The sequence below is a fragment of the Haliotis asinina genome, chromosome 16 (assembly GCF_037392515.1).
Source record: "Haliotis asinina isolate JCU_RB_2024 chromosome 16, JCU_Hal_asi_v2, whole genome shotgun sequence".
Taxonomy (NCBI): Eukaryota; Metazoa; Mollusca; class Gastropoda; order Lepetellida; family Haliotidae; genus Haliotis; species Haliotis asinina.
Genome location: NC_090295.1, coordinates 42,022,434 through 42,050,384, shown reverse-complemented (window position 1 = coordinate 42,050,384; position 27,951 = coordinate 42,022,434). Strand labels below are relative to the sequence as shown.

Here is a 27,951-nt window from a genome sequence, read left to right as displayed (position 1 = left end):
CAGCTTAGTTGATTACTGTATCTGCTCATTTAATATGTTGAAAACAATAACACATTTCAGTGTACTGGATTTTGACCCTGTACTCTCAGATGCTCACTGTGCATTGAAACTGAGTATTAATACGTGTTATAATATATGTACGAACTGTCAATCACTACCGGAAATTGACAAGAACACAGACGCTACGTGCTCCCACCGCCGCTGGGACAAACCACAAGTCTCTCAATTTCATGGTGTAATTGACTCTCGTCAAGGTGAAATCGACAAGATTGTATCTGGCATTGATAACTGTGCAACAGATGATCATGTATCTTGTTTCTGACATCAACAATGTTTTTACTGACTGTGATAAGCATGGTTTTGGTCCTAGGAAACCTAACAACGTCACCCATACGCACAATAAGCGACGACACAGGCCTTGGTTTGGTCGCGATTGTAAAGTCAGTAGAGGAAAATATCACCAGGCTAAATCTACTTTTCGAAAACATAAAACTATGGAAAATAAAAGAAGACTTATCAACGCAAGTAAATCATACAAACCACATTGACAAAATTTCATAACCTTCACAGAAATAACGTGCAGGGCAAACTGTCAAAATTATGAAAATATGATTCAAAATCGTTTTGGAAACTATTGCGAATAATCAACAACGATAAAGACGTACCTGCACTTGAGAAACGTTATTCATATTTCAAAGAGTTAAATTCTGACTTGCCTACTGAAACACCTGATGATATAGCTGATGACTTTGATGTCAACACTGAAGAATGTAATTCATTTCTTAACAGTGCAATTTCATGTGAAGAAATTCTGTTTGCTATTTCCAATCTGAAAAATAATAAAGCCCGTGGTCACGATGATATAATTAACGAATACATTAAAACCACTCAAGGTGTATTATTACCTGTTTACGTCAAATTGTTTAATAAGATTTTAAATGATGGTGTCTACCCTGAGCAGTGGCTCAGTGGAATAATTCGCTAAATTCTATAAAGGTAAAGACGATAAAGATAATCCAGAAAATTACAGACCAATTAGTCTCATAAGTTGTCTTGGTAAATTATTTACAAGCATCCTTAGTAACAGAATTCAAAACATTATAGAAGATCAAAATATCTTATGACAGGCACAAGCTGGATTTCGAAAATCGTATTGGACAAATGATCATATATTTACTCGCTATTGTTTAATAGATTTATTTCGATATAGAAAGAAGAACTCTTTTGTTGTTTTATTGATTTTAAAAAGGCCTTCGACAGTGTATGGAGAGCAGCACTCTGGAGTAAATTACTTGATCCAGGTATTGACGGCAAATGTTTACAAATTATAAAATTTATGCACAATGTTATAAAATCATGCGTTAGTGTACAAGGTGCGGAATCGGATTTTTTCCATGTTTAGTTGGCGTTAGGCAGGGTGAAAATTTATCTCATGTTTTATTTTCATTGTTCCTAAATGATTTATGAGGTTTTTTCAATGTCCAGTGAATGCCCGAGTGTAATTATCAACTCAGAAACATTCAGTACCATGTTAGACTTCTCCCTCAAATGTTTTGTTCTTCTATTTGCCGTCGACACCGTCCTCCTAGCTTCTTCAAGGGATGATCTCCAAAAAGCTATTAATCATTTTGAAGTTTATTGCAAAACCAGGAAATGAACTATAAATATAAAAAATCTTGTATTTGGTGGTAATAAAAATGATACGCGTAAAGATATTTTTCTACACAAAGTACCTTTAGAATTTGTCAATGAATATAAATATCTTGGAGTTATTTTTGATAAAAACTGTTCTTTTAAATCAGCTATATCAAATCTCTGCCAACAAACTACTAAAGCCATGCATTGATTCGATGGTGAAACCAGTGTTAATGTACGGTTGTGAAATCTGGGGATATGTTAATTTAAAACAACTTCAAAATGTACACATATATTTCATGAGAAAACTACTACCTGTTAAAAAAACGTTCGCCATTGTTCATGCTTTACGGTGAATTAGGTAGAATCCCACTTTCTGCTGATGTTAAAACCCGCATGGAAACGTTTGGTCTAAATTATGTACAAACAATCCACCTAAGTTGTCTTCAACCCTATATTCTGTCGTGTATAATCTCCACAATGAAGGTACCCATGGTTATAGCTGGGTTTCATGTATAGAGAACATTTTAAATAACATTGGTTTGAGCTATGTATGACTCTCACAGTCTCCTATTTCATCTTCCTGGATCAAAAATACAGCTCACTCAATCTTAAGTGACAAAGCTATTCAACGTTGGAGCTCAGAGGTTGACAGTTCCCCCAAAGGCCAAACATACTCTCTCTTGAAATCTCAGTTTGAATTTGAAAGTTACCTTACGTCCCTGCCCTTTAACAAAGTTATCCCCTTACTCCACTTTCGTAGTTCTTACCACCATTTACCAGTTGAAAAGGGAAGGTGGAATAGGATTCCAAGAGACGAGAGAAAATGTAAATTATGTTGTTTAAATGACATTGGTGATGATTTTCATTATATCTTTAAATGTATACATTTTAGAAAAGAAAAATTAATGTATGTACCAAGTCACTTTGTAAAGAGACCAAATATGTTAAAATTTAGATCACTATTTACGTGTAAAAAGATCTGTCCTGCAAAATATCAGCAAATTCTGTAAATGTATCATGCAAACTGTAAAAACTTCTGGCTAACCACTATCCTGCTATATATTCACATCTAACTGCCATTTGCACCTCATATGCCGAGGATATCGGCCTAAGTGTAATAAAGTTCTGTTCTGTTCTATTATCAGCAAAAAAGTGAGCGAGTTCAAATATATTGTCACATCAGCAATATGTCAGCCATATCGTGGCGAAAGAATCGTATACAACAGCCGAAAAGTGTGCAATGCATTTAAAGGTTACAAAATCTGATCACCAAAGGACACTACAACAACTAGTGCAACACATTTAATTTATGACTAGTTAATGTTAAAGACATCACAATATCAACAGTAACTGAAGGTAGATCTCCATGTCAGGGACCATGGGGACTTTAAGTGCAAGAACATTAGTGTTTAATCGACAAGAATTCTACCACAAGCAGACAAGCAGACAGTTGGTGAGAGCATGACTAAATTAGCCTCTTAGTATAATCTAATGATCATTAAACAAAAATAGCAAAGATTGTCACATATAAGTTACCCGCTTAAAGTAATGCTAAAGCTTTTTGCATCATGATTGCAGATGAACTTTGAATGCAAGTTTCCATAATACAATCACAATAAGATAATTAGCAGAACTATATGGTTGTACTAATGCAGTGACCATACTCCGGAAAATGCATCTTCAATTACTTTAACTTCGTGTCCCCCGATGTGTTTCATATCGATATTACATTCTTGCATAGACAATCAGTTAACATTATGGAATTCTATCAGATGAGGTCAAGGTTCTCAATGGATATCAAAGTGCTATAATGACAAAATATAAGCTAACTTCTGTTTTCTAATTTCACTGTTCAGTTCAAAAGAGACGTGCAGTGGTGTTTGAGAATACTGGTCTGATACATCTGCGACATAACCATTACAAAAGTGCTATATCTTTCCAAAACATCATCTTTGTGAGATTGTAACCAGTTTCAGCACCATCACAGGGCAATTTTATCTTTCTGTCCTTATTTTACAAGCTTTTGAAGAAATATATACTGTTCAAAATAAGTAGGGGATATTGAAATATGATTTTGAATAACATCGTGGGAAAATGGTGACAAATATGAAGCTTCATCTTTATTGTGTGTGCTTATGTTTTAAGTCCACATGTCAGCTCATGTCACCTGTGCATGTCACATGACAGTGTGTTGCACATGGTAGGGGTGCAACTGGTGATTTTACACTTTACATTAGCATGCATTTCTTGAGTAATGTGACCCCAAGAAAAACATCCGATGACGATTGTTTGTCGTCTTTACAACACATTGTTGTCTTTGTTTAATTTTTGCGACACAATGCGACGTCTGCAGCGAGCGGAACGTCTAAGGGCCGTTGGCATGTTACAGATCGGAACAAAACAGAGAATAAATGTCTAAATGTCTAAATGTTTCCCAATCTGTCATCAGTAGATTGTGGGCACGGTATCGTCGAGCCCAAAATGTTGATGATCTTCCTCGTTCTGGTCGCCCAAGGTCAACAACTGCGGCACAAGACAGACTTGTCAGCACTTGTGCTCTTCGGAATCGAACCAAAACAGCTCGTCAGATCGCCTCCCATCTTGAAACTGCAGCTGGAGTTCGAGTCTCGGGTCAGAAAATTCGAAACAGATTACATGCACGTGGGATTAGGGCTCGTCGACCGTACGTTACGCCAGTATTGACGGCCAGACACATCAGAGACAGACGTCAACGGTGTGAACAACATCACCGCTGGGGGAATCGTCGATGGGCAAGGGTTATGTTCTCTGATGAGTCGAGGTTCACTATAGACTTCCGGGATAGGCGTTCTCGGGTCTGGCGGCGACAGGATGAGCGTTACGCTAATCCCAACGTTTATCAACATGACCGATTTGGTGGTGGTTCTGTTATGATGTGGGGAGGAATCACTGTGAATGGCAGAACAGCACTTCACATCTTCCAAGGGAGAGTCACAGGCCAGTACTATCGTGACAACATCCTTGACGCCATTGTTATCCCCTTTGCGCGCCAAGCTGGTCGACATTTTGTTTACCAAGATGACAACGCCCGAGCACATGGTGCCAGAATCGTCACTGACTACATGCAGAGGCAAAACATCCTTACCCTACCACGGCCGGCTCTCAGCCCCGACCTTTCCTCCATAGAACACGTTTGGGACATGCTCGGGGGACGTGGAAGACAGCGTCAACGTCATCCAGCTACGGTTCAAGAACTGGGCGCAGTGCTGCAAGAGGAATGGAATGCTATATCCCAATTCATGCTTGGTCGGCTGGTAAGGCATATGCCAAGGAGGATTCGTGTTTGTTTGGTCAATCGTGGAGGTTTCACACGTTTTTGACTTAACTGTAAAAAACGTCAAATTCAGTTTATGGACCCATCTAACCTCTTCATACCGTTTGTGGAAATGGCGCGTACATGAGACCGTTATTCACCCTGTCATCTAGTTCTAGACTTGTCTATTACTGGTCCCGACCTATTAGTAATAAAATATATTCGCCACAATTTTGGTTACTTCAATTTTTTTCCGAATATCCCCTACTTAATTTGAAGTAAAAGACATAATCATCATGCCCCCACTGAGTGCCCCCAATCGAAACATCGCCATAAGCCGCCTTGAAGCTGGGGAGTCACATTCTGCAGTGACCTGACATTTCAGCGTTCATAGGAGTAACACGTGTCGCCGCTTGAATCGTTTCCTGTAGATCAGTTCCACCCAATATCACCTGCGGCCGTCGACGAGTTACCAGCTAAGTTCCATCCGGGCTGCTTACATGCGTCATTATCTTGCCATGGCCTTGGACACGGCACAACGAACACCCGGTTTGAGAAGTAATTTCAGTTCAAAGCAGTAGGTCCTGGTCCATTTTGTGGGACTCTTTTGAAATGTCTCCAGTCCACCTTCATGACACAAAAGTGTTCCTCAAATGAATGGCTTCATGGGATGTGGTTAATGCACAGACACGAATGTCAACAATTAATAATAATGTATCTCACACAAGAGCTAAGTCAATATTGACTGATGGGCTTATCAGTGAGATATGAATAAAAAACCCAATATGCTCAAAACAACACTCTCTATACTTCGAAACGTACACATTTGTTTATTTGCGTCGGAAACTGTTGTTTTTTTATAACTTCATCCACCATTAATTCTGACAAATACGTTCGAACAGTGGTGTCATGTTATATATCTGTAGGATACGTATCGTGTACTTTTGTTTCTATATCAGTGCAAGTAATGATATATTTAAGATTCCCCAAACAATCAGACAATGCCAGATCCGGGTGAACACGAGGGTGATGTCATCTGAACACACGGGGAGTTTAAACTTGAATCCCTGACCGTTTGCCAACACAAAATAGCGAACTATGCAAAAATCCATGCCATTTGTGAGAAAGTACAAATGCGCGATATGTGTAGCAATGAATAACATGAATTGATTATAGTTGAGGAGACCTTTGTCCAAAGTACATGTCGATACAATCTTTTCAGTACTACGATGTTACTTGTTCCAAATCAATCGATAGCATTACTCTATGGTATCTTTCAAAATATTCAACTGTGTTTGTTGTCAAGTCTGATACTATTGTTATTCTTTTGTCAGAAGAATAAGAAATACTCGTAAAGCAAATCGCGACAAACGAAGTACTACCCACCAACACGCTTAGCTGAGAAAACACTCCAATCTGTGATAAAGGAAAACCACATTGTATAGATAGTTAACTTCTTTAATACAATGAGTGCAGCGTTTCTGTGTAGGTACCTACACCGTTATCAAGCATGTGATCACATAGTGTATGTAGGTAGAAGCAGGAAGTGTTGACTATCTATAGAATTTGGTTTCCCCATTCAATCACATGCTTGATATCGGTGTTATTTCCATATTCGTGACCCATGACGGTCCAAGGTAAAATATGCTTTCAGTAACCCATGCTTGCCATAAAAGGCGACTATGCTTGCCGTAAGAGGCGACTAACGGGATCGAGTGGTCAGACTTGCTGACTTGGTTGACACATGTTATCAGTTCCCAATTGCGCAGTTCGTTGCTCGTGCTGTTGATAACTGGATTGTCTTACAGACCGCCGCTTTATTGCTGGAATATTGTCGAGTGCGGCGTAAAACTAAACTCTCTCACTCACTCACTTGATAATGGTGCTATTACCTACACCGAAACGTCGCAATTAAGAAGTGCACAATCCACAGAACCTGATTTTCCTTCATTTTACACAACTTCTGAAGTACCTCTCAAAGAAACAATCTGAGATATATGAACCCTGTAATGGCAGCTGTTATGACAGTCAGTAGTAGTCTTTAATTAGCCACTCTTATCAACAGATAATGAATGATATGATTGACCTTTTACACTGTATACCGTGTGTTTTTATTACTTATCTTGAAGGCCTAGTAAATTACATATAACCAGAGCTAATAGTGAGTGAGTGAGTTACTATTTAGCGTCTTATCGGCAATATCTCAGCCATATCGTGACGAAAACAATTCATATGATAGAAATGAAAACATTTTGAATATTAAACCTCTCGACAATGGGCAGAACAAATACCAGAGGATCACAGATATGAACATAAAACTAGCATGAAACCTAAAACACTATAATTAAAGAAGACAATACGATATAAAACACGGGCCATAGATCACCAACAACTAAAGGTAGATCACTATACCTGTGTCCATCAGGAATTAATATCTGGAAACTCGTACATATAGATATAAATACACGTCCATTTGTCAGTGAACACTGAGAACCCTGAACACTGAACACAGCCCGGGGGACATATCTAAGGATTGTAATTCTTGTTTACTTCGTGATAAAAGAATCATACACATAGAACACCCGATAATCCATGTGTAGATAATGAATAAATAACAGTATTGTTTACATTCTCCAGCTTCAGAGTGATGTACGTATTAACAGTGCTGAGTATACCCCGTGGCATTTGTTCAGTCCCAGTTAAACATTGTGGTATAATTACGTACAACACATCCACTTCATCTGGAATCAATACATTAGAAACCGCCAGCCACACATACAAACCAAGATCATTACTGTATTTTCAATCTGATTAAATGAAACACGACTTGTTATGGCTGATAAACACGAATCATTGCGTTCAACCACCAAAGAGTTAAAAATAACGCATAAAGTCTTTTGTCTACGAAATGCATTTGAATGAATCTCATACGAATATTAAAATAGTTTCTTTTTAATTTTTAAAATAAAACACTTAGTGTGGGCAACACCAGCTCTTTGTTGATCCTAACATTGTAATGTTGTTTTGTTGTTTTGTTTTTTCTAATTTCCTGACTCCTGACTACATCGACTTTGCCTTATTGCAGTGTTGCAATGAAATGAGAATAATTTGCTGATAATGCACACAGACATGTGTGCTGTTTTTCTTTTATTCAGTCCGTGTCATAGTTAATTATTATTCATTTATTTCTTCATTTATAAACATTAAAATCGTTTCTGGATATTTTTGTACTTTTCTTAATGGACAACAACAGCCTTTTGAAGAACCTGACATTTTAGTGGTGTGGTTTTATGTTGTGCTATTGTAATTTACATGTATGTTTGTGTGTGTACACAATGAACTATGTTTGTAACCAAAGCGTATCATGTGTTAAGATATGTGACTGATCATATGACGTCTTACACGGACTGGGGCCGCTCATTATCAGATAGATACTGCTTTGTTAGAAGTGTTAACTGCCTTAAAATGTCAGACTGGACAATCGGTGTCTAAATATTCATTGGAAAGTGTATCATCTGAAGTGCATAGTCTGAAGTGTATCATCTGAACAGTGCATCATCTGAACAGTGTATCATCTGAACAGTGTATCATCTGAAGTGTATCATCTGAAGTGTATCATATGAACAGTGTATCATCTGAAGTGTATCATCTGAACAGTGTATCATCTGAAGTGTATCATCTACACAGCGTATCATCTGAAGTGTATCATCTGAACAGTGTATCAGCTGAAGCGTATCATCTGAACAGTGTACCATCTGAAGTGTATCATCTGAACAGTGTACCATCTGAAGTGTATCATCTGAATATGGATAGAGAATGAAGTACATAAGTCGTCATTAGGTATTTAATCAATATACAAACTGTGATGTGATCAAAATAGTAACTGTGAAGTGAATTGTTAAAGTAATTCGGATCGATTTTATTGAGCGGTCATACAAGAGTTTCCAATTAAGAGATGAATAAAATATGCATTGAGATTTGAAGTAGTGTAGCTGTAGATTACATTAAAACCTAATCTTGCGAACGCTCTACCTCGGGACAATGAGCACCATGACAGCACATTACCGCGTTTACCGCATAATACGTATGTACAAGGCGCACGTAAAACTTTGTGGCAAAAACTTTGTGTCATTATAGGTACAAAGTTCTTCCCTTCTAATCAGAACATACGCTGGAACTCGCAAAGTCAAAACAACCATTCTGGCTGAGAAAGGTACCGTAACTGAAACAAAATATCAATTGCTGATATCGTCTGACAACCATCAAGCAACCAGTTGCTTTCCACAGAAAGAAGGCCACTGAGGCCATAAGATATTTAAAACTAGTAGGGGATCATGGGGATATACCATTTTTGGGTGATAATATTTACGAACACAAGTGTAGAAACTTATTATTTATTCGCCCCGCTTCCTGAATTTCGAGCAAACGTTTGAATTATAATGTACATGTGAACATGGTTTCAATGTTTGAAATTTACAGGAAAAGTGTTACTGTACATCTCAGAGATAAAAGAGGCTGTGGGGTTCAAGTCCCCACATGGCCATAATGTGTGAAGCCAATTTCTGGTGTCCCCCGCCTTGATATTTCTGGAACATTGCTTAAACGGTGCAAAACTAAAAACTCACTCACTCACTCAGTGATAACATCAGACGGGAAATTGTTCTGATATGTCATTCAAATGTCTTAAATGTCTTAAGGCACCTCCACGCTTACTTCGAACACTCAGGAATCAAGGAGAATCAGCCAGAAAACCCCCCAAATTCCAACCGGATGCGGGGGAAAAAGTCAAACAAAACAATTTTTTCAAGCTTTGTAAGAATGCGACTCTCAAATGCTATGTGACGTTTCATTAACAGGTGGCCACGTTTTTATTAGATTCGTTGGTGTTTTGATGACGTGAGGGCTCATTTGAAGAGCATTCGGGACGTTCTGACTGTATTCGGGGTGCGTTTGAGGTACATTCAAGCTGTATTTCACTTTCGATCGAAATATTCCGATACATTTGAAGAATACCACCTGAAGTCCAGCAGTAATCGAGATACATTCCGACTCATTCGAGTCTCATTCGAGTAATCCTGACAGAAATTGAAGTGGTTTCTTTTCTATTCCCCTTCGTATATGATCAGAATACTTAGAATGCAGTAAGAATATTTAGAGTGCAGGAAAAAATACTTAGAATGCAGTTCGAATGGACCTCAAATTCGTTCTATATGTTTCAACTTCGAGTGAGTGAGTGAGTGAGTTTGGTTTTACGCCGCTTTTAGCAATATTTCAGCGATATCACGGCGGGGGACACCAGAAAATGGACCTCACACATTGTACCCATGTGGGGAATCGAACCCGGGTCTTCGGCGTGACGAGCGAACGCTGTAACCACTAGGCTACCCCACCGCCCCTTTCAACTTCGAATGAACCTACAAAGTTTTGTACATGTTCAAAACATTCGGACATGTTACAGTAATTGACTCGAATAGTTGGAATTCATTCGGAATGCAGGATGAAGTTTCAGAATTCAGTTAGAATGTCCAGGAATCGCCAGAAAATTTCATTCCGACAGCATTCTATTTACAACTAATTACTGACCGACATCGCCGAATATAGTTAAGTTTATCGTAAACAGTAAACAAACAAATACAACAGCACAAAACTGATTCATATGTGCATATGACATTAACACATCTGATTAGCACCATCCGGGACTCCAAACATCTCCAAACTTTCTGGGATCAGATGCGGGGTCAGGATCGGGGAAGTTGGCTGGCACCATCGTCTTCTTGTACTCTTCAAACCGGGCTCGCAGCTTTGCCACCATGTCTGGCATCTTCTGTGCAAGGTCGTTGTGCTCAGTCGGATCCACTGGAGGTTCATAAGATCATTTGTGAATATTTTGGGGAAATATGTTATCTTCACACATAATATACATCCACCGTGATGCTGCCTCTGTATTTACGTGCTATGTGGTTTAAAGTCATTACTAACAGTATTCAATGTGATGATTATGCAGCTAAACGTAGTCAAGTGTTGTCGGGGCCTGAAAACCTACATTATCCCGCATCAAAGACACCAGAATGGCTACAACTCAGGCTAAAAAAGTGAAATGTGAAATCGGTATCGGCGCATCAATTCTTATTGCCATACAAAAAAAAATAATTTGACTTGGCCGCGTCACGATCATCCATTTGTAAATTGTAAATTTGATTGTCCGTAAAAACAAGTGTGACTCAACTACAACTCATTGACACGTGCTAAGCCTCCCATGATGTATTTCTCAGAGAAAAAGAAAAAAACGTGTTCCTGCCTTGTCATTATCTTCTTTCAAAAATTAAAAAAAATATCCTACCATCCTCCTCAAGTTTTGAATAAAAATGTGCCCGAGAAACAGTTAATTTTTGTAGGCAGCCTAAAGGTTTTTACTGACAAGGAACGGCGGAAGTTGACGCGAGGAACATATGATCGAGATGGTACTGCAGCAGGGCATAACATAGCTGCTGTACCTGCAGCAGAATTTGGAAGGTTATGAAGGTAAATAAAAATAAGCAGGCCTGTGTACCTCGAATGTTGAAGAGGTGGACAGGGCTATCTCCTTTGAGGTAAACCGTCTGTTCATATGTTTCATAATGGGTTGAGTTCATGGGTCTGTGCCAGCCATCAGGACCTCCAGGGTACCCGAGAATCAGCTTGTAGTCTCCTACTCTGAAACACCAGGAGGCAGCCATGAAGCGGATAATGGTTGGTGTGATTATGAATGCATTCCGAGCAACTCTAATGCCATTGCGTAGGAACAAGGCCGCCCAATACGGAATAGGCCCAGGATAGGCTGGTTTGATGTTTTACGTCACAGATATATTTTCCAGCTGCGGTCTGTAAATAATCAAGTCGGGACGAGACAATCCAGTGAACAATTCAGCATGAACATCGATGTACGTAATTGGGATACGATGTGTCATCCAATCGCCAATTCTAACCTGGATGTTCCCGGGTTCAGAATAGGTGAGCAAACATTTACAGTTACACAACATGATTACGACAACCCATTAACCATGTCCTTCTAGATTTCGATATGCTTGGAATTGAAATAAAATACCTTATACCAGCATGTCCTTCGATTGGAACTTCAAAGTCGTCGATGTTGTAGATGAACTCTGTCCTTGATGAGGGAAGGCCGTTTCGAATAGAATCCCAGTGACTCATTCCATCAATGGTACTTTCTGGACTCAAGATACAATGCCACGCAGTGAGCATATTTTGTACTATACTACTTTTCAGTTGACTGTTTTACCTTTTAAAACAGTTTATCAAGTCAGAGCGTTAACAATCATCTGGCTATTGTTGTGGTCACGAAAATATTTCCTCGTTGGTGTAGAGCAAATATAGAAAACGTGATACCTGGAATTCCTCCGGCTGCAGATATTAAAGTGGGCTTCCAGTCGACAGCGTGGATCATCCTGTTTACACGTGGAAGTGATTTGCATTTATTATGCGTGACACTCTTAAACCACCTGACATTGACTACATCTTGACTACAGTTAGGTTAAATATATCTTCCATAAGATCGTTGATCGCCTTCTTTGATTGACATTCTGGGTCGTTGATCGCCTTCTTTGATTGACATTCTAGGTCATTGATCGGCATAACAAGAATTTCACTTTTGAATACCCTGTAGTGAAATCGGTGTCTTAAGATTACAGCAAGATTACAGTATCACAATGAACATGGCTATAGAAACATTAACGTCTATTTACTATTTTCTGGCATTCGAATCTCAATTCGAAAGTATATCGGACTCCTGTCTGACAGTGGGTTAATCACATATTTTTTGCGCACAGTTGGATCAATTATTCTATTTTGCAATAAGTATCAGAGAAACACGTGGAATTTCTGTTAGTATTTCATGATTTGGTGTTACCCATCGTATGTGGTCCTTGTTTTTTGGAGACCTACGCCGTGCATGAAGGATATCCCCCTGGTTCCCCCTTCCCAGATGGTGTGTTTTCCTCCCCTCAGGGGCCAGTTGTTAGCATACCCCTCAATAGGGCCTCCATTCTGAGTTAATGAACACGAATAACAGTTATATGAAACATAAATATTCTAAAAATTTGCTAGGTAACAACATGTATTTAAGAGTATATTCACTACAAAAATTCTGCACATATAGCAGTTCAAAGTATACTTGAATAACATTGCAGTTGAAAAGATAAAGTGTTCTTAATGCACAGATGACCTGGGTTTGGTGTGTACGGTAGTTTAGCCATGTAATTGCACCATCACTATCTGAACTCTTTACAAGAAATAAATATTTAATGTGCCACCTTCGGTTGCAGAATGAGATCAAGCCCTACTGTTACCGGTTGTAGGCAAGCTGTCTGTAGTGTTAATTAGTGAGATTGTGTACAAGATTGGCTGACAATTGCATTGGATGGCGAAAGTACCTACATCTGATGTGAATAGAATGAGAGTATTGTCAAACAAGCCTCGATCTCTCAGTGCCTGGGTAACATTCCCCACTGCTTCATCCAAGGCAGACACCATTCCTGTTGAGGATGAGAGAAGTGGGTCAGAGTCTTAAACAGTTTGAAAGATATGATATGGTGTATGTACTTGAAGCGGGTAGAGCAGACGCTTAATTATCAGGACTTCAAGACTCGAGAGGGTGAGTGAGTTTAGTCAGCAATATTCCAACTATATGGCGGCGGTTTGTAAATAATCGAGTCTGAAGCAGACAATCCAGTGATCAACAACATGAGCATCGATCTGCGCAAGTGGGAAACGATGACATGTGTCAACCAAGTCAGTGAGCCTGACCACCCGATCCCGTTAGTCGCCTTTTACGACAAGCACAGTCGCCTTTTATGGCAAGCATGGGTTGCTGAAGGCCTAATCTATCCCGGGACCTTCACATGTCTTCGAGACTCGAACTTCTGGTCAATGAACAAAAGGTGGCGTGACGTTTGTAATGCAGTTCAACAAAACTAGGTTAAATTCACTGGCGTTCCCATAAGCACGCTTTCCGAGAAACAGAATATACGGATTCTAGAATCAATGGTTTCAGTATAATACATGAAAGACTAATCAGTCCAGAGAGAGAGAGACTGGACCGGTAGGCATAACGTGACATACCACAATACGTCCTTCGCCCATTGTTGTTTACATTCGGGTACATGTCCTCATACCTCTTGGGCACCTGCAGTGTCGAATCATCACATTAATATCTCTGGGATTATACTCATACCATTCATTTTAATCCTCTATTCATTGCCATGAATCACTCATTCCTACAAAGAATAATGGGCCCCTTATTTAGGCTGTTTAAATTACAATGAGTTGAAGTTTGTGCTATGATACCCATAAGTATACATATACATATAAGTCATTCATATACAACCTCCAAAACATGAAAAAACACCTATTTTGAGCCAAAGTATACATTCTCGCCCATGGATTGGCTCATGAGCGAGATAGTTTAAATTTGGAGTTTTTAAGAATTATTTTGGTTTCACATTTTCACCCTTAGCATACATTCATGGTAACTGCACATTGTATTTTGGCAAATCATACATACTGGCCAAAGTGCGGAGAGTGTCTGGACCCTACTGGATACATAATCAGTCAGTATTAGACAGGTGGAAGTGCACATTCTCTCACTATTTATGATGTAACGTACCTGAATAGGAGCATGCACATTCTGATATGGTAGGTACATAAACAGCGGCTGGGATACGTTATGTCGATGGATAATGTCAACAGCTCTCTGAGCGAATGTGAACTGAAAAGATAGTAGGAATGCATGCTAAGATAGGGTCGCCACAAAAGGATCCTCGAAGATTTGGATAAACAAGAGAACACAGTATATTTCTTTGAACAAAAATCGTTAGTGGAATGAAAATTGTAACTAAAGTTAGAAACGAAGTATTTTAGAATGTCAGTAGGCACACTTACAGCAGAATATTCCCCAGAATAGTTTCTTGCCGGAAGCCGATTATCCCTGTAGTCTAGGTATTGACCTGATACAATATGGAACCTTTAGAATGAGTGAGTGAGTGAATTCAAACGTTTAGAATTATCTGGGATATTATAATGGGTATCAGCCAGTACAGGAACTCCCGATTTCTAATACAACCCAACTAGTAAAACATAAAAAAATAATAGAATAGAATAGTGAAATAATAAGCAAGTTTGAGAGCGGACAGTGCTCGAATGGCTGGCCGCTTGACTCCTGAGAGTTTTTAGGATTTAGTCCTGCCCCATAACGAAACACACGAGGCATGTGGTTTTGTCTTAGACAAGTGAATATGTTCAACATTGTCTCTCTTCACCAAGTAGAAAATGGTTATTCGGTGGGATAAGTCAAGTGACTGGGTCATTCGGGGTAATAATAATCAGACTGTATCACGAGAAGCCTACCCCTGTGGTATGGAATTGAGCACATTACAAATGCCATTAACATTAATGTGTTTTACAGATTACAAATAATATGCAGCAAAGAGGTTTCGAGGTGATCCTGACAGTCTGGTAAAGCTCATCATCAGCTCAGAGCCCTTGCGCCCTCTGCACGCAGCCCAAACAGTGAATGGGACCTCGCTAAGGAAACAATGCCCAGTCGAACCCACCAAGAATACGTAGAATCCCCAACATTGCAACCTTCTGCATTACCCAGAGTGTCAGAATGGCTGTGCTCCCAGTGGAGCTGGAACGGTAGATTAATACGCACCAGTTGAATGATTAAAGTGATCTTCAAAGGCAGTATAGTAACCAAAGAAAGTGTCAAAGCCTCGGTACGTTGGGGTGCACTCCCACTTGCAGAAACCTAGGTGCCATCTGAAAATGCACGTAATTCTGGTAAAACCGTGTCTTATAGCCAGTTATTTATCAGCATACCTGCATCTCGGATAATGGCTTCTGTTTCTGTTTTGTACAAAACAAGATTGAGCAAAGAGTTTAAGTCATGCCTGCAGTATATCAGCTGCGTTGTGACTAGAACAATCCCTGCTATATAACAATAAATTATAGGAACAAAACAAGTGAGGAACGAACAAGATAGTAGTGTCAAGGTCGAATGTATTTCCCTCGGTGTCTAAGAATGTCAACTGTTCATGAAAAAAAGGTATCGTTTTAACACTACAATATGAATTCTGTTAAGAACTTATGTGTCTTTGCTTCTTCAGTGTAAAATGTCACCTACTTTCCGATCATGTGTGTAGCGTAGCCGAGTTTCTTTAGTTCCTGGGGCATAAATGTATAGTTGAGGGGCACGCACACCGCTTGGTAAGGGTAAATTGTGCTGTGCTGAATGACAATGGTTCTTTGTGAGATGACCTTAGATACTTGTTCAAAAACTCATGTTACAGGTATGTCGTTATGGCTATGACTTCACGTATACAATTAAAAGTCCTTGAATTTCTCATACATTACAAATTAAACAACATATAGCTTTTGTCGTCCAAACCAAATGTATTTGTGAAATCAATGAAATACATCAGGTGTGAAATCGAACACCTCGAAAAACGAGACATATACAATCACGCAATGTGCTGTGTGTATATATAGAGGATACTAAACGACCTTCCGTGTAATACCATTTTTATTAAACGAGTTAATGATTTGGTAATACTATCAAACGCGCTTTCGCTCGTTTGATAGTAAATCTTTAACGATTTTAATGAAAATGATATTTCGCGGAAGCGAGTTTAGTATTCTGTTTATTACTCGCCAACATAAATTGACAGAAACTGCGGCGAAATTGCCTATAGTGTGAGGACTCTCAGCTGTCAAGTCAAGCAAGGTCTAGTGAAATCGCGACATCAACATTAGCATTGTGACGTCACAACTTTGAAACATTTTGACGTCATACGTCAAGCGGTATTACACTAGCGTAATATTGAAGTGAAAATATTACACTGCATTATCTTCAACGGGCGAGTAATAATTGGTAATAGAATACGCATGGGAAGAGTATCGACGGAAGATAACGAGGAAAGGGTATCGAGTCAAGATAACGAGAAAAGGATATCGAGCCAAGGGTATCGAGGGAAGAATACCGAGGGTAGGGTATCAAGGGGAGAGTATCGAGGGATGGATATCGAGGCAAGAGCTAGGGAACATAAAATAATATGCATCTGACGATTATGCACACCCAACCCATTTTAGCTTCCGTGTATTGTGTGACGCCATGACTATCTCAGATTCTACACTCCTGCTTACAGTTACATTTATAATACATCGTTCGTATCTATTTACACATTTCTCCACGCGAATAATTTCACTTTTGGTATCCTTTCTTTTGGGACTGGACGGGTGGCCAATCAACACAGGTTTCTGTAGTAATAATGGCACAGCACTTCAACACTTCATAGAAGGTTCTTCTGAAAAGGTCAGAAGGGTTGGTGTATATTTTCAGACAATAATATCAATTCATTTCTACATTCTGTTCGGATTACTGGGCACTAACCGTGGTGTAAAACAATTATGTAATTACCTGCATTCCTGTGTGGAATGGATACATTCCACTCATAAAGGCCGCACGGGATCTGAAATAATGAGTGTACTGACAGTTGTGTACTCGAATGACCTCCAGGTGTATTTAACACAAATCTTTTAAAAACTTATCAATACCATCGGCATGTGTTTATGATGAATTGAGAGTAAAGTCACTGGTCAGTGTGCATTTGTTTTGAATTATTAAGTATTGGACGAAAGTCGTAAAGCATGATCCTTGAAGATGCACTGAAATTATTTGTTAAGTCATATAAGTGCTGACATAGGACGGGTCGTGGTTAAAAAATTCCAAAACAGATTTGGTCTTCCATATGTTTGGCGGAGTCCGTTCAATGTAAATGAAACTGGATATTTGTCTGAATTTCAAGAGCGAACTCATTAAATATATACACATGTGAAGAAATCCTCTCACAATATCAGAGCAAATCCAGATTACACTTTTAATATGTATTAATTCCTCATGAGTCATGTGTCGAAATGCATCATAATCCATTGTTTCAATCCAACGTGTTCCAATTTCAGATGACCTGGACTTACGGGCTGCACAGAGGCTGTACATATGCATTCTCGAAGATAATTCCTTCTGTGGCGAGTTGGTCGATGTTTGGGGTCTTCATGTCAGGATTCCGAAATCCAAGATCATTCCAGCCTGAATTAACACACAGACGCAACTGAATACACAGCTATGGAGGATATACACTCCTGGTAACATATCCTAGTTGCAAATAGGGCATGTATAAAGTGACAGTATTTCACATCATATCAAACTGTCTACAATGTCTACACTTACCCAAGTCATCTGCCACAATGAACACGATGTTAGGACGCTGTGCTGAAGTCAGCGATAAGGAAATCACGAACAGAGCAAAGAACAGACGAATTTCCATCGCGTTTGCTTCTACGTCAGCGATAGAATTGTATTATCCCATCTGTCAATATAGAGAACTTTCACTGTCACAGACTAGGCTTGGAAAGATCCTTATCTCCACCTTTTACCCACATGTTAAGGTACATTTTGTGAGCTATGGACGTCTATTGAAAATACTCTAACAACACTGGGACATTTACAGTTGTTTCTGGAAAACTAGGGGTTTGTCGTGTAAATCCAACCATGTACTGTGACATCAGCAACAAACATACTACAATGTTATCAGTGTAGCAAAAGTACTGTAAGTCACCACGTTCCCTCTTATGGTGATCCATCTTCAGTTGCAAGCAATATATGAGCCATCGTTATAATGTGTTTATTGTTTTAAATTCTATCGAAAGGTTTGATAATCTAGTTAGTCTACTGTCCATCGATGACAGCTTTCTTATTTCTAATAAATTTGGTATTTATATTCCAATTCTTGTCACGAAATGATTGAAATATTGCCGATGTGACGCTATTATTTAAGTCAGTCTCATTCATGTATGAGTTCCCTGGGTTTGTCCCATAAAACATGCAACAAATAGGAACCTGTCTGTCTTAAACTTTGAAATAGAATTATGCTGACAGTAAACACGCCGATTCTTAAGACAGTCAGTGTATTTGGTTAATGCACCATGTCAACTTGTTGTTTGCTTATCTTAGCCACATTCAGTCTAGTACAAATGCAGCTGAAAATAAAATAACCAGATACTTCAGTTAATGGTATTATGTGCCAGCTCCCGGTAATCAGGACAAAAACCGAGTCTGGCTACTTAGAAATATGTCGATTCTTATCACAAACACGAGATTCTCCAGTAACCGAAGGGGATATATGTATCGTTTATTCAGCAGCTGTTTCATTTCAAGAGACTCCCGTATCTCCTATAAATAAACGCGACATATGTGTTCCAGTCAAACAACTGTATGGTTCCACTATTTTCATATACATATGTAAATGGAACACGACTGATGTGACCACTTGTCCACAAGAAGGTGAACATACCTTATCCTATCGGATCCCTTTGTCACATACACGTGGAAAACAAGCCTTACGTGTTGCAATGATCAATAATAAAAGTTGCAGGTGATCAAGATGAACTCTACAAAGTCAGCTGTCGTTAATTCCCCAAGGAACATGAATATGTTGCATGCTTACATTGTCAGTCGACAAGAGAACACTATTTGGGTAATTTCCAAAAATAACGCACCTTCGGTAGGTAGCGGCCACAACATTTCCGAGTCTCGTGCTGGGATTCGAACGACGGACCTTCTGATCCGAAGTCGGACACCTTGTCCACATGACGAAAGAGGTTAACCCCGTCAGTAAGTTGACAAGGTAAGGATGTCATCTTAGGGATGACTCCACGCCCTGCTACAGGTATCATCACATGACTTTTGAGACTGATCATGTATCTAGGAAGCGTCTATATGTAGTTTGATGTGATTGATGTACTTAACACATGACGTTCTCAAGAAGCATGGTCTCAAGAAAGGACGGTGGTCACTGACATTGGTCACTAAGAACCATACTATACCCTGGGTGCTATTCCAATTGCTCAGTGTACAGTTTGGAGATTTTAAGGGCGCTTAATTTAGTAATTTAAGGGAAGTTACTCTTATTGTCAGTACCCTACCAAATAGCATGGCCGGGACTTGGAATGGTGAATGAATTATGATTGATTGTTGAAGATGAAGGCTGTAGCGGACACTGTGGGCATACCAAATACTATGGTCTTTCATGCAATGGATCTTGAAGTGTGTGTGTACAGAATGTAACAGCTCTAGGTGGTTCATATTGCTTGTTTCATGGCTGGTGCCCCTCTTCAAACGCTAAAATTGCTTTACTGATGTTGGAGCGTTTCGAGTCAGAGGTCTGTAATTATCTGAGTCTGGACCAGACAATCTGCATCATGAGCACTGATCTACATAGGAGGATACGATGCCATTCATGAGGACTATACCTGAATTACCTGGAGGGTTTACTGAGAATGCCTGGACCATGGGATGTTCATTCAGTGGAGAACGGTCATCACAGCATAGCATAGGTCAAGCTAACAGACAACCATACACACGCCAAAGACAGACTAGAAACACTAAAAGTGAAACACATGAACCAGCCAAAGTCAGGCAAAATGTAAAGTTTTCTTGAGTAACTTGGTCAATACTAGATATGCGGTAATGGATTCTATTGATGATTTGAGATATTTGCAACGCTATGTTGCTTAAAACCATTACAGATCCATTGTGACTTCTATTTTACCCTTTTTTAGCATACGAAAGCATAATAATATACTGCTCTTGTGGGGACCAGAATTAATGGACTTAATGAACAAAACGGGCGAGGATACCTCGCAGTTATGTGGGATATCTGGAGCCATGTAACACGAGGTCTGTGAACGGTGAAGATGACGGATTTCTTTGGGTACAGCAGAGTCCTAGATCATCACCAAAATGCCCAAATGGTGACAGCTTCCTTTGTGCCACCTTAGATAAGACAGCATATATCCTTTTTGTTATCTTAAACTTAGCCAAGAGTCAGTGTTATCTCTGATGTCGCTAGTGAATGCACACTGCTGAACCAGGCGAAAGGTCTCCAACTGACATGCTCTGGATATATACACATGAACATAAATGTAGTACTGATCACCGCAATTCAAACATTGTTCTAAACAGGCGTTCATATCCCAGTGTAAGTGAACTGCATTTGAAAAGTATGCCCCCCCCCCTCCCCCCCCCCCCCCCACACACACACAATATCTTATTTACTTTGTTGTTTTAACGCCCTCATTTGTTTGGTTAGTTGTTGCTTAGTGCCACACGTTCAAAACATTCACATCCTGTTATAGAAAACAACATTTCCGACCTATACAGTCAGATTGATAGGAATGTTTGTATCATTGAAACCAACAAACTATGTATCTGCGAATGCGAAGGGCATATGATTTGTTTGATCATATCAGAGCACAGACAACACTGAAATCAATCTTCTGTCCAAGTCACCTACAGACCTTCAGGAATACCCGCAGGACTAATAAACAGCGAATTAGCCTTGACCTCACGCGATTATACTTCGTAGACAAAATGACAACACGAAACCAATAAAGTGGCGTATTCTCTGGATTTGTGTCCTTGACTTTATCTGAGGGTTTAAATGTCATATGCTCTGTCGAGAACTGGATAAATGGACCAAATAACGATGCAATACTTTCTGATGCAATAAGACCACCTATCATCCAAACAGGTATATTTGGATGGTAATGTTCGGTCGATATGGTGTAGATATAAAATGTAGAAGAAATGATGGGTGTGACAGCGAATGTTTGTAGAAAAAAGACAAACATTATCACATGGTCCATACAATGATATATTAATATAAAATTAACAGGTTAACACCATCCAGGAGTCCAAGCGCCTCCATGGTGTCTCGGGTCAGATGACGGATCTTCATCGGGGAAATTGGCTGGCACCATCGTCTTCTTGTAGTCCTCAAGCCGGGCACGCAACTTGGAAACCACGTCGGGCATCTTCTGTGCAAGGTCGTTGCGCTCTGTTGGATCCTCTGAAAGAGTATCAGAATACTGTAAATTTTGAGGGACCCTTTTGCTGCACAACCAATATTGATTTATCTTGATGATGCGTAGTTTTGAAAACATTTTGGGCCGTGTCATCTGGGTAAATCACTGAAGGTTTCCATTGTGTGGCTGATGGTGTTTGGGGCAGTCATTTTAGTTGTCGTAGCTTACATCATGTTGAAAACATAAGTACAAATGTATATTAACCCACGTCTTGGTAACCATATATAGAGGATCGTGCTGTTAAGTAATCTAATTACGGGGAAAAGTTCAAGTTACAACCACAGTTGGCCATTGCATATTAATAGGTGCTATATACCGTGTGTTTTAGATATATCACGCTCATACATATACACACATTTACACATGTCAATGTGTACCTCGAATGTTGAAGAGGTGAACTGGACGATCTCCTTTAAGATAAACTGTTCGTTCATAATTGTCCTCGGTCCTGTTCATGGGTCTGTGCCAGCCATCATAATCTCCTGGATACCCAAGGATCAGTTTGTAGTCCCCTACTCTGATACAGAAGGAGAGCGACATAGATACTTTGAGTTGGCACTTGCTTTTATGGCGATAACTACATTCGGTACAATTTTAATTGCGTGATACCTCATTGAACGAAGTTGTTATTTCAATATGCAAATCGCCCATCGACTGATTAAATGTTTACAATACCTTATACCAGCATGCCCTTCGTATGGAATTTGAAAGTCGTCAATGTTGTAGATGAACTCTGTCCTTGATGAGGGTTGGCCATTTCGAATAGAATCCCAGTGACTCATTCCATCGATGTCAGTTTCTGCGCCCAACATGCAATAAAGGCTGCACCACATTTCGTACTATTTTTCCGAAGATTTGTAATCATAACATGTATACCATGTTTTAGGGTTTCACCGGGGAAAGAAATACAATTATCAATCTCCTCACCTGGCGTCCCTCCAGCAGCAGATACTAAAGTAGGCTTCCAGTCAACAGCGTGGATCATCCTGTTTAGACAGGGAATAACATCGGAATTACTTTGAACCATTCTAAAATCCAAATAAGTTTGCAGTCATTGCTTGAAAATTTTGGATCATGCAATATTATTACTGGTTGAACCATGTAAATTAATATAGTTGAGTATAAAATGACTTCATCAAGAGATGAACTAAAATCACAAAGTGTGGTCTGCTTATATCCCGGAACACGTACCCGTCGTATGTGGCCCTTGTGTTCTGGAGCCCTGCGCCATACATAAAGGATGCACCCTTCGTTCCTCCCTCCCAGATTGTGTCCTTCCCTCCTCTCAGGGGCCAATTGTTGGCATAGTATTCAATAGGACCTCCATTCTGAATGAAAATATTTTTCTTGTTTCATAACATGGGAGAATGGCACGTCACTTTATGTACTCCGAATGGACTGTATGAAAACGTGGCTTTTTCATTGCTTGAATAGAAATATGGACACAGAGCGGTCCAACATAATTACGGTCGGACGTTCAAGATTAAGTGTTATATGTCTCATAGGTAAAATATCACATTGGGTAACATCGAACCTTGTGTGTATAAAATAATGATCAAGGTATTCAAAAGACGTGATTTTGCATTTTGAGCCAAATTCGACAAATTCACACAAATACCATAGCTTTAAGAAATGTTCATGGGGAGATACGCATTGGAAGCACTCAGTACCATATACCGTAGATGTGAACGTGAATTATCAAGCAAGTTGAAATGAAAAGCTTACATCTGCAGTGAATAGAATGAGAGTATTTTCGAACAAGCCCCGGTCCTTCAGGGCTTGGGTAACATTTCCGACCGCCTCATCGAGGATAGAAACCATTCCTGTTAGAATAATAGTAATAGATCAGGGCTTTAAAACCTTACTTCAGTTGCATTACAATGACCTGTATGGCTACAGCTAACGCTGATGCACTTTGCAGATGGTTTGTCATTTCAGTGAAACACGTTGAGAGCACGGTCAGGCAAACAAAGGGTAGAATCAGTACAGAGATCTAACGGAGGCAAGCCTCCATAACGAATTCCGTCGCTCCAGATAACTACATGTCTGCTGTCTTCGTTGATGTCAATAGTACATTGATATGATACGTTTTGGAACCAAAGATATATTTGTCAAAATGTGTTTTCCCCAGAAATAAATACACGGGTAGCAGATCGAAATTATAGAAAACAATGAATAGAACATAAAGTGATAAAGTGCTTACCACTATATATTCTTCGTCCTTTGTTGACCACGTTTGGATACATGTCCTCATACTTCTTGGGAACCTGTGATGCCAAATATTTGTGCACATTGTTAACAATCGGGACATCAGAATAATCTGTATATTTGATAGTGAAATCCCTCAAATTCCATACATAAATATTTCCTTTCCATTGATATTGTCATATCATGTAGGCCAATGCTGTGACTTGACACAGGTTAATACACGTATATGCATGCACCTCTCTGTCTCTCTGTCCATCTCTCTCTCTGTCTCTCTCTAATACTTGAGACGTATTTTCCCTTGACTATGCCACACGCTCAGCCAGCCTCTAGTCTAGGAGGTCTGAGATTAGCAGGTACAGGTTCTCAATTCTCTTCTCATTACCTGAATAGGTTCATGTACATTCTGATATGGAAGGTACATAAACAGAGGCTGTGAGGCGTCATGTTGATGGATGATGTCAACTGCTCTCTGGGCGAACGTGAACTGAAACGGTAATGGGAATGAATACAAAGAAACAGATGAATGTCAAAATGTTAGATTTGAAGAGAAAAAGGATGCATTTTGAATAAAAGCGCAATTGTAGATAGATAACTGAAACTAAATTGAATACCTACAGCAGAATATACACCAGAATAGGTCCGTGCGTGGAGCAGATTATCATTGTAGTCTAGAGAAGGAAACCACCCTGGTAAAATATGAAACATATGGATATTGAACTATTGTATTTCTTCATGGTTCAAACTGTACAACAATACACGCCACGCATTCACGTGTAAATTATGCTCCCTTAACCCCTAAAAGCGGAATTTTACTCACGAGTAGAATGATTGTAATAGTCTTCCGCCGCATTGTAGTAGCCAAAGTATGTGTCGAAGCCTCGGAATGTTGGTGTGCACTCCCACTTGCAGAAACCCAGGTGCCATCTGCGTAATTTTATACATAAAGCGTGTGTTGTTGCATGTTCATTTCTCCGGACATAAAAAAACCTATTGCCAACCAAGTCAATCATCAACACATTCTGTGATATTTCTTGGTATTAACATTTACATTACATGGTCCCATACTTTCCTTGAAAGGCTCTATGATGAATCTAACAATGACAACTTTATTGCAGTGACTGTCATGCCACGTCTTGACTCCAATTGGACCTGTGTATCTAGAATGACAAATGTTTACTGCCGCTCTAAAACGAAAACAATCTCAAACGATAATGCACATGGTGAATGTACATATCTTGATGCCGCTAGAACGAAATCTGGTCATCTTGAAGATTAAATGTAGGTTTAATTGTGTACGTATATCCTGCAATGTTTTTATTTAACCCATGTATGACAAAGTAGACATGTTTATTTCTGTTGCAAGCAGTTTACTTACTTTCCGATCATGTGTGTTGCGTAGCCGAGTTTTTTCAATTCCTGGGGCAGGAAGGTATAGTTGAGGGGCACACACACGGCTTGACCAGGGAGCAGTACCGCATGCTGAATATTAATGTATGTTTATGAGATGGCAGGAGACATTCAACGGAATGGAGATCATATCCTTACCATTTATATGTCACGTTTGATCAAAGTGACAAGAGGACCTAATTGAAGATGGCAAATGCTTATGAGAAACATAGGGATAATATCGACATATTTTGACCAAAACGCTGTACGATGCAAATTCCCATTTAGACTTTTAAGTACATATTTATATTAATCTTTAAACTAAAGATTTTATAAAGAAACAGAAAATAAGACAATGATAAGAAGAGAGTATTTCAAACCTACAAGATAGCCTAAAATTTAAAACACCCACGATCACAGCGCAGAATGTCTTCTTAGAAACATTAAAACTTCTGGAATTCTTCATGTGGAGATGAACATTTAAGAAATAAATGTTATACCACCTGTAGAGATATCCCACTTGAATCATAATCTGCAGGTGGAACACATTATTTTCCGTTCTTGTTTTGATATTTATGGGTTATATGCTGTATATTCATCATCGTGTTCATGGATTGTATTCTTCACTATTTTGTCAATAGCTGACAAGCCTCTAGAAAAAGTATAAGCTTTGTTTGTTTTCTTGTCACAAATTGTTTCATAATCACGACGGTTGATAGACACTGCTCGAGTAAGTAACATAGAGATTACCTGCATGCCTGCGTGGAATGGATACATTCCACTCATGAAGGCGGTGCGGGATCTGAAAAAAATGAGTGCGTTGTTGCTCTAGCCATATTGTAATGCAACTCTGTTTTCTGTATTTGAACAACTCCACATGATCCATGGACATAAGAAAAGATGGAAGTCATATGGTAATGTTTGTTTTGGCAGAATATTGTAACATTTGCATTTCAGCTTTGACAAACTGTTATTCATGACTAAGCTATTATTTAATGGCCTCGGTATTTCAGGTTTAAACCGTCATTGATCTTTCACGTCACATGCAGAACTGCGTGAGCGTTCATGAGTGATGGGAATCTTTAATATTTGTTTTCAGACAATTAGCTAAAGCAATGTGGATACATCCATATGGTTCATTCATTCTAATCAAGTTGAAGTAAGAAAGAACATATATTTACGGGCTGCACAATGGCTGGACGTATGCATTTTCGAAGATTATTCCTTCTGTGGCCAGTTTGTCGATATTTGGGGTCTTCATGTCTGGATTCCGGAAACCGACATCATTCCAGCCTGTATGCACAAACGCTATCGCCTCAGCGTTCGGATATGTGATCCATATACCTCTATGCAAGGCTCTTTTAGAAGTTTAGAATTAATTGTGAGATTGTATTTCACATTAGGTCACATATATCTACTCTTACCTAAGTCATCTGCTACAATGAACACAATGTTCGGACGCTGTGCTGATGACAATGATAGGAACAGAGCAAGGAACTTCAGACGCACCATCACTGCTGCATGTCCAGGTAAAATTTTGTTCTCGTGTCTGCCTACACGTAGATTTTACTGTGTTATAGACAAGACAGCTATAGCATATCTATGTCTCCAGCTTGACCTTGTTCTAGATTTTATGCGTTTGTTAAAGGTGCAGAAGTAATGACGGTTTACCAGTTTTGTGAATCATGCGATTTTTCATTTGGGAGTAGGACTGTATATGAAACAGTTATAAACATCAGTTCTCTGACCACAAGCCATGGAATATTACAGTATCTGAAACAAAACGTGCTGACACGAGCGCCGTCTGTAGACGTTCACACGAATAGAACACCACAACTAGCATGAAGGTCAAAGCGTGCACACCGTTGTTTAGAATGGCATTCTATACAGAACAGTACACTGGGACGTTACCACCTTTCGACACATTACATGGGAGAAAACATACCTTTTTATCTTAAACTTATACCTGGAGTCAATGTTATCTCAGATAAGTCGTTAGTAAATGCACACTGTGTTGAAACAGGCCAAATGTTGTTCCTATCATCAACCGACAGTGATTCAGAAGCACTTGCTCTTAATATATACATATGAATGTGTACACTGAATCCTAGGGCAATCCAAAGCAGTCTAAATAGTCGAACATGTTCTAGTCACACACCTAAGTGTATTGCACTTGAGTTGCGTAGGCCCTTTGGTGCATAAATGTCATTATGAATGCCAATCTTTTGCCCAAGTCACCTCCAGACCCGCCGGAGCAACCGCAGGGCTAATAAAGAACGCATACGCCTTGACACTTCTTCAAATATATGACAACACAAACAAATAAAGTGGTGCGTTATCTCGAATTGCGTCCTTGACTTAATCTGAAGGTTTAAAAGTGGTACTCTGTGAACGAAACCACACGAATGGTGTATGTCGAGAACTGAATTTTGGGACAAAACAATTATGCA

General features: G+C 39.4%; 2 protein-coding genes across 2 annotated transcripts; both read right to left on the bottom strand.

The window, feature by feature from the left end:
- Positions 1-9,310: 9,310 nt before the first annotated feature.
- On the bottom strand, positions 9,311-18,409 carry LOC137267933 (arylsulfatase B-like). Its single transcript, XM_067802386.1, has 14 exons — positions 18,213-18,409; positions 17,960-18,071; positions 17,403-17,454; positions 16,110-16,213; positions 15,639-15,745; positions 14,867-14,931; positions 14,592-14,693; positions 14,048-14,111; positions 13,364-13,461; positions 12,837-12,973; positions 12,317-12,375; positions 12,015-12,138; positions 11,481-11,623; positions 9,311-10,786 (listed from the first exon to the last, which is right to left on the bottom strand). Exons 1-14 carry the CDS (start codon positions 18,307-18,309, stop codon positions 10,614-10,616), a joined length of 1,437 nt encoding a protein of 478 aa, XP_067658487.1. The 5' UTR covers positions 18,310-18,409; the 3' UTR covers positions 9,311-10,613.
- Positions 18,410-21,680: 3,271 nt separating this feature from the next.
- On the bottom strand, positions 21,681-27,064 carry LOC137268071 (arylsulfatase B-like). Its single transcript, XM_067802574.1, has 14 exons — positions 26,926-27,064; positions 26,683-26,794; positions 26,252-26,303; positions 25,491-25,594; positions 24,933-25,039; positions 24,731-24,801; positions 24,498-24,599; positions 24,111-24,174; positions 23,633-23,730; positions 23,099-23,235; positions 22,835-22,893; positions 22,583-22,706; positions 22,285-22,424; positions 21,681-21,891 (listed from the first exon to the last, which is right to left on the bottom strand). The coding sequence occupies exons 1-14, from the start codon at positions 27,011-27,013 to the stop codon at positions 21,719-21,721; spliced, it is 1,431 nt and encodes a 476-aa protein (XP_067658675.1). The 5' UTR covers positions 27,014-27,064; the 3' UTR covers positions 21,681-21,718.
- Positions 27,065-27,951: the final 887 nt, after the last annotated feature.